The 14308-nt window shown below is 36.4% G+C and overlaps 1 protein-coding gene across 1 annotated transcript; it reads right to left on the bottom strand.

Moving 5' to 3' along the window:
* On the bottom strand, window positions 1-1629 carry LOC110890837 (3-oxoacyl-[acyl-carrier-protein] reductase FabG). The gene is made up of 3 exons (XM_022138510.2): window positions 1265-1629; window positions 666-895; window positions 1-475 (listed from the first exon to the last, which is right to left on the bottom strand). Exons 1-3 carry the CDS (start codon window positions 1626-1628, stop codon window positions 197-199), a joined length of 873 nt encoding a protein of 290 aa, XP_021994202.1. The 5' UTR covers window position 1629; the 3' UTR covers window positions 1-196.
* Between the last annotated feature and the right edge of the window lie 12679 nt (window positions 1630-14308).

Genomic DNA, 14308 nt, shown 5'->3' with positions numbered 1-14308 from the left:
TTCCATCGTGATTCCATCATGATTCCATATAACAATTTACATATATTGACAAATAAGTTTGTAAAAGATCTTGTTCAATAAATGTAAAAGATCTTGTCATATTTATTGTAATTTGACAAATATGTTTGTAAAAGATCTTGTTCAATAAATATATTGATACAGGCGCGTCGCATAACACACATATAACAAGGTAGCTTTACAGTGACGAATATATCGGTACACCTGTTAAGGTATGCCCTGCATCTACAATGAAAATATTACCTGTCACATAATCAGATGTGTCGCAGATTAAGTACCTAACCAGTGACGTCAAAGCTGGATCAATAGTGCCAAAGTCTCCTAGTGGCACTAATTTTGAAATCAATTCTTTCAACCCTTTCTTTCGCATGAGCTCCTCCGTAATCTCAGATTTGTAAAGTCCAGGACAAATGGAATTCACCCTTATTTTATTTTTTCCAAGTTCCATTGCCATCACCTACATCAATTATTGAGCAAGCCACTTAATAAGATTCAAACCTAGCATTAATTATAGTTGCATGCTCACAACATGCATGTCAATAATCAATAATAAAAAAATATAATAAAAATGATTTAAACTTTTGATGTTTAAAGCTTCCTGAGATATCGTCATGATGGCTGTAAAGTTGTGAGAATAGAGGACGAACTTTTGTCATAGTATTAAGGGCTGATTTTGAAGAAGCATATGCAAGAGATCCTGGACTATATGTACGTTGATGACCGGTAACTGAAGAGATGTTGATTATAGATCCTGCTTGATTTAAAGGACGCATTCGAAGGCCAACATACTTTGACACCAACCATGCTCCTTTTAAATTTGTCCTAAAGGTTTTATCCCAATCTTCTTCTGACAAATCCAATGAATTTTGTGCCACACCTAAATATACACAATGTAATATTATGGAAGTCCCAAGTTTAAGCCGACACAAACATATCATTAAAAAGAAACTTACTCTAAGACTATGTGTTATGAAGGTCTGGTTGAGAAAAATGTTTTTGCCATGTGGCGCCACTTAAACACGTAGCCACACTTTTTTTTATCATTCACACAACCAACAATGGGTATAATGGAGGGACTTCATTAGGGGCTTGGTTGATGAATGTGTAATCATATTTGGTTATTATCTTTCAACTAGTTTGCTATATAACTTTAGGAAACCTATAACAAAAATAGCATCTTACGATCTAATGAAGTGAGTTTCTTATTCAATAAATAAGGCGTAGATGACTATAGAAGTATAGATACCTGTAATACCAGCATTGTTGATCAAAGCATCGATACGGCCGAAAGCTTCCCAAGCCTTTTTCACAGATGCCTCAATGGCCGGACCACCTGCAGTAACGTCAAGCTCCACCGGCACCGCCAATACATGGTGGTTCCCGGCTTCTCTTACGTTCACTTGTCCATGATTGTTAATTTCATGGCACAGAGCCTTGAGGCGGTCAGTACGCCGGGCTGCGGCAATGATCCTGCAACCGCATTTGGCTAAGTCTATACAGAATTCCCAACCAAGACCAGAAGATGCGCCGGTAACCATCACGATCTTTCCTTTGAGGTCTCGCCATTGTTCCTGCTCAAAGGTTGCTACTTGTTGAGAAGAAACCGCCATTGGTGTTACATCTTTAATAACTACTTTCCTGAAATATATATAAACTAAGGGTGAAGGGGGTGCACCCCTAATTAGGTGAGTGAAAGTTTTTTTTAACCCAATCATACGTTGCCATGTCATTTCCCCTCTATAACTCCCCTCTTGTCCAAAAACGTACGGGGTGCACCCCTCTTAGGGGAGTTGTTTTTTTATTAAAAAAAAAAAAGAAAACAAAAAACTGATTGGTTGATACAAGCATGGGGCCCACCATCTCTCTCTATTGTTCGGTGACTGAACACCCAAAACTCATGCTTCACCCTCACCGATTTGGGCTCCCGCATGGTTGGCGGTGCCACCCCGATCGGCAAATGATGTCCCCGCAGGCTTCACCGATTTACGCCCCGCTTACCCTAAGATAGGTTGAAATTTAACACCATAGATACCTACTATAGATAGTTACATCTTTGATAACTACTATAGATAGGTTGAAATTTAACAATAAACAAGATACTGTTTTTAACATTAAATGCACGTTAAACACTTTTGACAAAACTGTTATTGTAGGTTGTCCACAGGATTTTTCTCATTAAGGTTGGATTTAGTTTTTCAATATGTAATTTCTTTTTATATTACGGCACACTAACTGTTGTTATATATAAACGATCATAATAAAAGTTAATATGTGTATATATACTTATAGTGGAAGTAATAAAAGTTTATGACAATTGATAAGAATAATTTCGGTTTTAGTAAATTAACAAACTATAGGATCTAATATAAACTAGTGTTTGTAAATGGCGCGCGTTGCGCGCAAGGTATTGGTGTTTTCGACCGTAGGGTATGGTGGGGCGGGGGTTTGGGGTATGGGTTGACACGTGGACTTCGAGCTCCCAGCTGGTAAGTGACGTGTTGGGTCGGTATGGCAGGGCGTGGCTAGCCCGCGTGGGTTAGCCAGTTTTATAAAAATTAAAAAAAAAACTAAAATAAAAAAATACACACAGAAATTAAAAAAAAAAGCCTAAAATTATTATTAAAAGTTCCTAAAAATTACAAAATTCTAAAAAAAAAAAGGATTACAAAATTAAAAAAAAAAAACCTAAAGCATTAGGTAGATTTCGAACAGTGCAAGCTTGTCAAACGGCGTCCGCTCCTTGCCCCGGAACTGGATGTTGGCTACCGCCACCTGGTTTTCGTAACTTATATCACCGCCCGGGACGCTATCGTAGTAGGCTTTAAAACGGTCGAGCTTCGGTCGTAGCTCGCGCCACTTGTGTTGGCACGCGTTTAAATTGTGTCGGTCGTTCCCCACGTTGTGCCGGTAGCTAGCGAAAGCTTCCGGCCAGTAACGGGTCTCACCGGGTTGGCGGCCTTTCATCGCGTTGTGCCGGTATCAAGTGTGGGTAGCGGGTTCGGGTAGGTGGAGTGAAGGTTTGGGGTAGCGATGTGGACATGCGGTGGGGTTGGGGGGCTTTATAGTGAATTGGGTGAACCGTTTGGCTTGGTCAAACGGTTATGTTTTAAAATTTAAACCTAGCCGCTATGGCCTAGCCAACCCAGCCAATGAAAACCGGCCACGGATGAAACTCCAGCCCAAGAGGCCACACCGAAACCCAAGCCCACCCGGGGTGGTGACTTGGGCATTTGACCCAACCCACTCCCCAACCCTCGCCCCATACCCCATAGTCTAATAAATGAATATAAGGTATTATTCAACCAAACGGTTATTTTTTAAAATTTAAACCTAGCCGCTATGGGCTAGCCAACCCAGCCAATGAGAGCCGGCCGCGGATGAAACTCCCGCCTAAGAGGCCACACTGAAACCCAAGCCCACCTGGGGTGGTGACTTGGGCATTTGTACCCAACCCTCGCCCCATAGTCTAATAAATGAATATAAGGTATTATTCAATATAAAAAAAGTCATGACTGTTCATTCACTTTTAATTTTATCATATATAGATTAGGTTTCGCAACAAAAACTCATTTGGGTTATTTTGATGTAATCTTAGAAATTATTTTTGAACGGTGAGAAAATTTAACAGTTGAGAGAAAGATCTCACACCCTTCCAAACAGAGGGCCCTAACCCTACTCCGGTCAGACTATGTTGTTTAAACAGTTGAGAGAGAGATCTCAAACCTTCCAAACAGAGGGCCCTAACCCCACTCTGGTCAAACTATGTTGTTAAAATTTTTTATCCTAATATTCCAATTCAATATGTTTTTATCCTATTATTGGTTCTAATATTCCTTTTATGTTTCTTTTGAGTACTGTGGGCTTTTTTAAGTGATTGGGCTGACTGATTTCCTTTTTTTGCTAATGGATTTTATGGTTGGGCTGGAGTTTGGCATGCAAGGGACGCTGATGTTGTTGTCCGGATATAAGTCTTCCTTGGGATCCTGGCTTCTGATTGATCTCTCACATTCATCCCTCCTTCAATCGGTTGCTCTGTTTTTTTCTCTCTCTCTCTCTCTAGAATATTCAAACTAGGTTTTGTTAACCGTTTGAGTTCCAGAGTATTTCTGGTGGTCTGTTTTGATCATCTATTTATGCATTGATGATCTGCGTATTACGGAAACAGTTGGTTCTTTATTCTTGTTCTTGTTTAAGTCGTTTTAGGTATTTATAGTTTGTAAGTTTACTGGTGATTAATAAAGATTCTTTCAATTGATACTGTGTTCTTCACATGGTATCAGAGCACTAGGTGCTCTTGGTGATATCGCTTTTCGCTGTGATCATCGGCTTCATCTTAGATTCTGTTGATTTGAGTGATTCCTGATGGTAATCGGAGTCTAGGCAGTTCCAGTTGGCTTTACCGACTCCAGATTTGGTGTTCTCTTTCTGTTGGTGTTTGTGCTACTGCGGTGATTGAAACCCTAATTTTTAGGGTTTTTCTGGTGTTCTTGAAGAAGGTTCTTGTTGGTCTCTTTTATAGGGCAAACCAACCGAACTTGTGTGATTGTCTTCTAATCAGGTGCTTGTAACCTTAAGTGAAGGTTACAAGCCTGATTTGCTAGAGTTATACGCATCCCCTGTGAGATCGTTCTATCTTTCTCTTATTTTTATTGTCTTTTGCATCACTGAGTCGTTGTGTCTAGGCATATTGATACCGGGTTTAGCCAATACCGGTTTGATTATTGGGATACAGAGCGGGTCCACTTTGTTGCATTTTTTTTGTCAGTTTGTGTGTCAAAAGCTCCCTGAATATTGTCTGCGGAGGCACCTTTGAGTGACGAACCTCTGACCGGACCGCTGTTCAGGCTTCGGTGATTATTATTATTATTGTTGTTATTATTATTATTATTGTTATTATTATTATTATTATTATTATTATTATTATTATTATTATTATTATTTTATTATTATTATTAGTGACTGTCTTGATTGTTTCTTGATTGGTTCTTATTTTGTCTACTTACTTGTGACTTTCTGATTGTTAGTCTGTTTACTCTTTTTGTGCTATACTGCTTGATTTGTTTTGTTTACAATGACTGGTGATGATGCTTTGATTTCTACTGATACTATGACATCCTCTAGTGCTACTCTAGTTAGCAAGATTGATGCTGGTGAGCCATTGTTTCTTCATCCTAGTGACTCTGCCAATTTAACTATAGTTAGTGTGAAACTTAAAGGGTCAGAGAATTATAGGATTTGGTCAAATGCTATGTATATTGCTTTACAAGTTAAGAATAAGATAGGGTTTGTTGATGGTACTTGTCTTAGGTCTACAACTGATGAGGTTTTGGGTAGACAGTGGGATAGATGCAACTCTATTGTTCTTACTTGGATTCTTAACTCTGTGTCTAAGGAATTGTATCTTGGTCTTGTTTATTCTAAAATTGCTTCTGATGTTTGGAGAGATTTAAAAGAGACTTATGATAAGATAGATGGGTCTGTTATGTTCAATTTGTATCAAAAGATCAATTCTTTTAGTCAAAATGGCATGCATGTCTCTAAATATTATCATAAGTTGAATTGTAAGTTAAAGCAATTAGATCAATTACTTGCTTTACCTGCCTGTTCTTGTGATGCATCTAAACAATTTAATAATTTTAATCATCTTATAAAACCTATGCAGTTCTTAATGGGTCTTGATAGTTCATATCAGTCTGTGAGAACAAATTTGTTAACCAGGGAAACTCTTCCTTCTGTGAAGGATGCTTTTTCAGTCATCTCTAGAGAAGAGTCTCATCTTCATTCTAAAACTTTTCTAATAAAAACCCTAACAGTGTTGTTGGTTTTGCTATTAAAACTAATCAAATTGTTGAGTCAAAGAAAAAGGGTGTTAGAACTCCTAACCTTAAATCTCAAATGTTCTCATTGCAATAAGACTGTCATACTATGGAGAAGTGTTTTGAACTTCTTGGCTATCCTTCTTGGATGAAGTCAAACCTGGTGGGAACAAGGGTAACAGGGTTAGTAATAATGTTACTGCTGATACTACTTATACCTCTTCTGTTCTGAGTTCTCTAACAAATGATCAGATAGCCCAGCTGCTTAGTCTCTTGAATGATCAGTCTAAAGGTGATTCTCAGAGTAGTAGTTTTGCTGGTATGTGTGCTAATTTTGATTGTCTGAATAGTTTTATTAATGTGTCATCGAAACCTACTTGTGATTTTAAACATGTCTACTGTTTTTCAAACTTGTTGAAAATGGGAAAAAGGTAGGATGGATAATTGATTCTGGTGCTAATCAACATATGGTAATGACTGATGATTGTCTTATTAATCAAAAAGATGTCACTGAGTTCAATATCAAAGTTAAATACCCTAATGGCACTAGTGCTTTGGTAACTAAAATTGGTGATATTAAATTAAGTGACAAGGTCATTCTTTACGATGTGTTTGTTGTGCCTGATTATTGTGTCAACTTGATTTCTGTTAATAAACTTGCTAGAGATTGTAAGCTTATTGTTTCTTTTGATGAACATAACTGCTATATTCAGGATTCTCAAACAAAAAAAGTCCAGGTGACTGGTAATCAGTTTGATGGTCTATACTTTTGTGGTAGTTCTCCTGTTTCAAATAAGGTGTGTAATGCTAATTGTGATATTAATCTTTAGCATGCTAGGCTAGGACACCCTGCTAGACCTGTTTTGCAAGTTTTGGAAAATGATTTGAATATTAAAAATGGTATTAAATTAGACCCTTGTGAAATTTGTCATAGAGCTAAACAGCATAGGGAACCTTTCCCTTTAAGTGATCATAAATCTAAGTTGTTAGGTCATCTTATCCATCCCAATGTTTGGGGTCCTTATATGGTTCAAAGTAGGGATGGTTTAAGGTACTTCCTTATTGTTGTAGATGATTTTACTAGGGCTATGTGGGTATATCTCATGAAATCAAAAAATGAAGTCTTTTACAATGTTAAAGGTTTTCATAATATGCTTAAAACTCGGTTTAGTAAAACTGTTAAGGTATTCAGAAGTGACAATGGTACTGAATTTATAAATAAACAAATGAGTAGTTTTTGTTATGAAAATGGAATTATACATCAAACGTCATGTGCTCATACCCCACAGCAAAATGGGGTGGTTGAAAGAAAACATAGGCACTTGTTGAATGTGGCTAGAGCTTTACTTTTCCAAGGTGGTTTTCCACTTAATTTTTGGTCTGAATGTGTTCTAACTGCTACTTATCTAATTAACAGGACTCCTTCGTCTGTTTTAAATGGGAAGTCTCCATATGATCTAGTGTTTGGTTTTGCTCCTGTGTTGAGTCAACTTAGGGTTATAGGGTGTCTTTGTTTCAGCACTGTGTTAAATAATTCTTATAAGTTTAACGTACATGCTAAAAAATGTGTTTTGATTGGATATTCAAATGAAAAAACAGGGTATCAACGTTGGAGTCTTGATCAAAGAATGATGTTTTATTCTAGGGATGTTAGGTTTTATGAAAACGTATTTCCTTTTAAAGAAAAGAAAATGTCCTTTGATCCTGATACTCCTTCTGAAGTTAATACCTTAAACTTCTTTCATTTATCTGATTTAAACTTTACTCAAAGCCCTAATGTTGACCCAACTCCCAATGATGAAAACATAAATAATCCTATTTCTGATCATATGCCTCAGCAGTCCAATACTGAATCTATTAACACTTTAGGTAAGGCTGATTCTCAGCAACCAAGTGTCACTGATGAAAGTATGGACAGGGCTGAGCATGGAGATGAAGTTGAGGATATTTTTAACAAATCTGAGGGAGATAATGTTGGTCAAACCACTATTGTTCCTAGGAGATCTTCCTGAAATACCAAATTCCCTTCTAAACTTGATGATTCTATTATTGAAGGAAACGTTAAATGTGGTCTTGAAAATGTGTTGAATTATGCAAATATTTCTCCTGATAACTTGTGTTTTGCTTTTGTGCTTAATAAAAGTGTTGAAACAAAAAATTATACTGAGGCTACAACTGATACTAATTGGGTCAATGCTATGAATGAGGAATTGGAAGCGTTGCATAGAAACAATACATGGGACATTATTGATTTGCCTCCTAATAGAAAACCTATAGGATGAAAATGGGTCTATAAAATTAAGTACAAAGCTTCAGGAGAAATAGAAAGGTATAAAGCTCATCTTGTAGCTAAGGGTTTTAGTCAAAAAGAGGATATAGATTTTTTTTGATACCCTTTCTCCTGTAGTTAAGATGATAACTGTCAGGTATGTTTTAACTTTAGTTGTGCATAATGGTTGGGATTTGTTTCAACTTGATATAAACAATGCTTTCTTGTATGGTAATTTGAATGAATAAGTTTATATGACATTACCTGATGGTTATAATACCAAGTCTGAAAAAAAAAGCTTTGTAAGCTTAACAAGTCTCTTTATGGGCTGAAACAGGCCCCTAGAATGTGGAATGAAAAACTTGTTGATGTGCTTACTGAACTAGGTATTGAACAAAGTAAGTGTGACTATTCCATGTTTGTTAAAAAAAGTGTCTCTATGTTTATAGTGCTACTTGTATAGGTGGATGATATTGTCATTACTGGTAGTTGTTCAAAAGAAATTGCTAAAATTGAATCTTTACTTAAATCTAAATTCTTCATCAAAGATTTAGGTTTATTAAAATATTTTCTTGGTATTGAAGTTTTGAAAACTGCTAATAGATTGTGTAATCTCAAAGAAAGTATTGTCTAGATTTACTTTCTGAGTTTGGGATGACTGGGTGTAAACCTGTAAGCAATCCTGTTGAAGCTAATCATGTTTTAACTCATTTGTGTGAGAAAGATAATCAACCTTTGCATAACATTTCTGTTTATCAGAAATTAGTTGGAAAGTTGATATATCTCTCTCACACAAGGCCTGATAGAGCTTATTCTGTTCATTACTTGAGTCAGTTTATGCATTCTCCAACTAATGCTCTTTTAAGATTGCGTTGAGACTTTTAAGGTATCTTAAAGTGTCTCCTGGAAAGGGTATTTATGTAAAAAGGGTGATGTTTTGGACTTAAATTTTTTTTTCTAACTCGGACTAGGGAAAATGTATGAACACTAGGAAGTCAGTCACTGGTTTCTGTGTTTTTTTTTTTTGGGTGGTTCTCTAGTCTCATGGAAGAGTAAAAAGCAGTCTACTATATCACGATCTTCTGCTGAAGTAGAATATCATTCTATGTGTGCTGCGACATGTGAAGTTGTTTGGCTTCTTAATGTTTTAAAGGAGTTAAAGGTTGACATTAAGCTGCCTATTAATCTTCAATTTGATTATACAACAACTATGTCTATTGCTGCAAATCCTGTATTTCACGAACGAACAAAACATTTTGAAATTGATCTCTTCTTTTTAAGAGAAAAGATTACTAAGGGTGTTACCCGAACTGTGGGAATTTCGTCTGAGGAATAAACGGCTCATGTTTTCACCAAAGGCTTGTTGGCTCACTCTCATGAAAAGGTTTGTAAAAGTTTGGGTATGTTTGATTGCTTTGCATATTGAATTGAGGGGGGTGTTTAAATTTTATATCCTAATATTCCAATTCAATATGTTTTTATCCTATTATTGGTTCTAATATTCCTTTTATGTTTCTTTTGAGGACTGTGGGCAGTTTTAAGTGATTGGGCTGGCTGCTTTCCTTTTTTTTTTTTTTTTTTTGCTAATGGGCTTTATGGTTGGGCTGGAGTTGGGCGTGCAAGGGACGCTAATGTTGCTGTCCGGATATAAGTCTTCCTTGAGATCCTGGCTTCTAATTGATCTCTTGCGTTCATCCCTCCTTCAATCGGTTGCTTTGTTTTTTTCTCTCTCTCTAGAACATTCAAACTAGGTTTTGTTAACCGTTTGAGTTCGAGAGTATTTCCGGTGGTCTGTTTTGATCATCTATTTGTGCAGATCATCATATTGATGATCTGCGTATTACGGCTACAGTTGGTTCTTTATTCTTGTTCTTGTTTCAGTCGTTTTAGGGATTTATAGTTTGTAAGTTTACTGGTGATTAATAAAGATTCTTTCAAGTGATATTGTGTTCTTGACAGTTGTCTTTGTGACAACCCTCACCAAACCAGGTATCCGTACGAACTAATTCCTACTTAATTACTGCATAATTACTGTGCTTGCTTGAAAATTTTGGATAAACTGCTACTTGAATACTGATACATACACATACTTGCATCATACTTTATTAACTGTCACTCCATTATTTACATACAGAACATTAGTGACAAACATGATGCACAAAAGCACAGTAGCACAATGAACGGATAACCCAGTAAACGTGCTGACATAGCCAGCACCAGGCAGACACTGCCTCTAAGGCTTGTATGAGCCGGGAATAGTTTACTACACTAGTAGAGAGTGTAGGGATATGAGGGTTGTAGAACTGCGTCACTAGGTGATATTTATAGTGACCGGATGTGTCTAAAACGTACTTTAAGTACAAAATTTAGCACTTTAAATAAAAATTCAGCACTTTAAATAAAAACTCAACATTAAGCTAACTAATAAAGTGCAAAAAGCTGGCAAAATAATACTAGACACTTTACAAAGTGTCGGGAATTCATTGGGTCAATAAAAAAAATAATATTAACGACACTTTAAATACTTATCTGGCACTTTAACGGAGTAATATCCAACCGAACAACCGGACTTAACCCGGGACATAAAAATATTGTCATTAACATTGTTTTTCTTTTTCTGAGCCAGTTAGGGTCCCCGAACAGTGGCGGAGCTTGACCAAAAGTTTCGAGGGGGCGTAAGGTGATGGGACCAAATTTTTTTTTTCCTATCGTTATATTTCGGGTGGGGTCAGGTTGGCTATTCGATTCAAATCGGGTCAAATAATAATAGTTCTAAATAAAACAAAGTGTATATTTACCAAACTACCCATCATTTATATACAAAGTTTATAAATATTTAGGATATACAATTTAGGAAAAATAATCGGGGGGTGATCCTATGTAATTTTAAAATTTTCGGACGAAAAATCAGAACTTGTACACTTCTAACCGAAATATTGGGGTGGGCGGGTGCACCCCCGGCCACCCACTATCATTCGCCTCTGTCCCCGAATACCCTAACACCCGTTATAATTTACTACACACTCTTACACTAAATTTAATCCCTAACTAAACTCATTATAACCTAACCAATTAATTGAATTTGAACTAAAACCCACCCCCTATATTCGATTGGGTTTCCCCCAAGGGAACACCCACTTCAAATGTTGTATATTTTGTTAGTTTATGTCAAATATCTAGCAAACATTTTAACCTATGGATAATTCTCTAATTTGATTTATAACTAGAACTATAGGTCCTCCACTTCATTCATACATATCACAAAATTTCCTTTCTTTCCTTTTGCCATACTCTCGGCCGAACATATACCCCCACCCAACATCACTTTCAATTTTTATCAAGGCTATTTTACATACATTCAAGTGTGGAGGATCACACATAAGGAAGCTCGGTGCACTCAGGAACACAAGGACCTCTTCATATCGCTATTAACCGCCTATTTTCGTCTAGTTTCTTCCCTAGCCTCGAGCTAGTTGTAAGTGTTCCTAATCGCCTTCTTGATCTATTTTAAAGTGGTTAATATGAACTTTGTCGGTTAAAAATCATGAACCTACAAGATTACATACTAAAAGTTTACTAAAATGATAAACATGTTAGATAAAAGCAATGAAATTGTGTAAAACTTGTGAGACTTGTTTTATTGTGATTATTTAGTGTTGTTTGATTCTAGTAGTAGCTCGGATCGTCATCTAACCTTGCTAAGTCGTGTTCATGTAACATGACCTAGAGTATGTTAAAATGTGAAAGTGGTTAAATGAAGAACACTACTACTATTAAACATGAACTTGTGCAAAAACAATTTCTCTTATGAAATAGACTTGTAAACTAGTAGATCTACGGATCTACAAGTGGTATTTTCGAAGAACCAAGTGTCAAATGGAATCATGTTTTTAAACCGGAATCTTTACTAAATAAAGGTGATTCTTGTGGACACACAAGTGTGTAGACACTTGTGTAACACAAAGTTTTGACAAAGAATCATTTTTGTAAATTTTTGACAAGAAGTTGTGGAAATGTATTTTCTTTAAAAACGAGATTCTCAAGAAAACAAGCTTATTTATAAAAAGGTCTACTACAAATATGGGGAAATTACTACATATTTTACGCAAACCACAAGTTCATGTATTTTTGCGATTTATATCTATTTTGACTAGTTTAATGTTGAAATATTGTTCGTTAATGTTGGGAACATTGTTGGTTGAATTTTAAAAGAAAATGATACGCTAGAAAGCGTGGCCACCTCCAGTTACAGGGGAAACTCTGGCGATTTTTTTCCAAAATCTAACACTTGGAAATATTTTTATCACAAGTGTTATAAATATATTTTTAACTTGTTTTCAAAAATGTAAATTTCGCCATGATTTTTATTACAAAATTTCTAAGTGTCGGAGGTGGGATTTTCACAAATTAAAACTTGATAAATATATATCTAGTATATATTTTTCATAACAACACTTGTGAGATTTTTATGATTATTTTGTGAACTATACAAATATTATTTTTAGGGTAAAAATAATATTACCGAATGTTAACGACTCCAAAATAATACGAACGCCTTCACAATAAATATTAATTTACAACGGTATTATTAATACCACCCGATCTTTAAACGTAACTTACGCATTTTCGAAAAAATACCAGTGGACGCGTATTTTGACAAAGGTATTATTTTGGGAAAATTATATGTAATAAAATATAATATTTTTGGGAAAAATATTTATATTTTGGAGAAAGAATTAAAATATATTTTAAGTGAGACTTAATAATATATTACAAAAATTCACAAACGCACATGTATTAAAGCCCCCATCCTTGGGAAGGAATATATTTACTAAATAATTACGAAGTATAAACACGAAATAGTTGTCTAACTATTTCCCAAAAACTTAAACCTTAAGCTAAGGCACGGCCGTTCGTCTTATAAGAGTTAGTATGTGTAGGTCGTCGCACAGCAGGTTGACCAGGAGATTTCTTGTTAGAGACGCACTTCAGTGAGTTCATGTCCCCCTTTTTCTCTTAACTGTTTTCAGTTTTCTAAACTGCGGGGGTGAAATACATGTTACTATGATTACGAGTACTTTTTTTACATGGTATGGTTAGCGTAAGGTGGGTTACTACTTAGATCATGTGAGTGGGTAGGCGCAACTTGAGGCCATTAATCCTCATTGTAGGACCGAGGGACAGTAGCGGTAGATCTATCTGGGTGTAGCGAGCCCAGCCCCAGGCCCAGCAGAACGGACCTCGGGGTGACTTTGTGCCCAACGCAAAATCCGCTAGGTTTGAGTCTTCCTACTGTACATCACACATATCAATGGCCTTGCAAACCATTGGTGATCTCTTTATTTCCTTATTTGCTACATACCAAGATTTTATACTTACAAAGGTTTTTACATACTCACTACACATGAACTCGCTCAACAATTTTTTGTTGATTTTTCCAACTTACATGTATTTCAGGGAACTAAAGATCTGGCACGGTATGCTACGCTGCGTTAGAGTATGGGATCATCCACGTTTAGGGATTGCGACTTTTACCTGGACGAGTCGCAAGTCTTAAACGGCGTTTATTTTAAGTTTGTGGTTGTGTCTTTCGAACAATGTTTCTATGTTATTAGGTTGTAATTTCCGTTGCATGTGTCTACGCTTCAAGACAATGTTGTGTTACTTTTATTTTAAAACTTAAATCAATGGATGATCTGCATGGTTTTACATTCATATAGCTTGGTTATGATTAAGCTATGGTATTAAGAAGTCACACCAAATTAACCCACGCTTCCGCAAAGCCAAGGTGTGACAGCTTGGTATCAGAGCTCTGATCATAGCGAACTAGGATTCCTTCTCGAGTTTAGACTATGATCACTAGGGCTCTCACGAAAACATTTTCACATTGCATATCACTTAAGTCCAGATCCAAAACGTTTTTACAAACAAATGTTGAGCACATTTTATTTATTAGTTATAGGCTCAGTCTGGGAGGCCGAGGCTCGGTCTGGGAGGCCGAGGCTCGGTCTGGGAGGCGGAGGTAGTTGTCTAGTGGGACTAGGGAGTCAGGCTGGGAGGCTAGTGGGACTAGGAAGAGCAGTCTGGGAGGCTGGGAGGCTAGTGGGACTAGGAGAACTATTTGATTGCTTAATTGGTGACTAATATGTTTATCTGATTATATGATTGATTATTTATGCATGTATGTGTTTGTGTTACAGACGAC

Source organism: Helianthus annuus, chromosome 1 (genome assembly GCF_002127325.2).
Source record: "Helianthus annuus cultivar XRQ/B chromosome 1, HanXRQr2.0-SUNRISE, whole genome shotgun sequence".
NCBI classification, from domain to species: Eukaryota; Viridiplantae; Streptophyta; class Magnoliopsida; order Asterales; family Asteraceae; genus Helianthus; species Helianthus annuus.
This window is presented reverse-complemented; position numbering and strand designations above follow the sequence as displayed.

Bases quoted from the DNA above. Each gene is read 5' to 3' on its own strand.
- LOC110890837 (XM_022138510.2), bottom strand. From the start codon at position 1,628: ATGGCGGTTTCTTCTCAACAAGTAGCAACCTTTGAGCAGGAACAATGG. The intron at 896-1,264 runs GTATCTATACTT...GTGTATATTTAG, and splicing joins CAACAATGCTGGTATTACAG to GTGTGGCACAAAATTCATTG. The intron at 476-665 runs GTTCGTCCTCTA...TAATTGATGTAG, and splicing joins CCCTTAATACTATGACAAAA to GTGATGGCAATGGAACTTGG.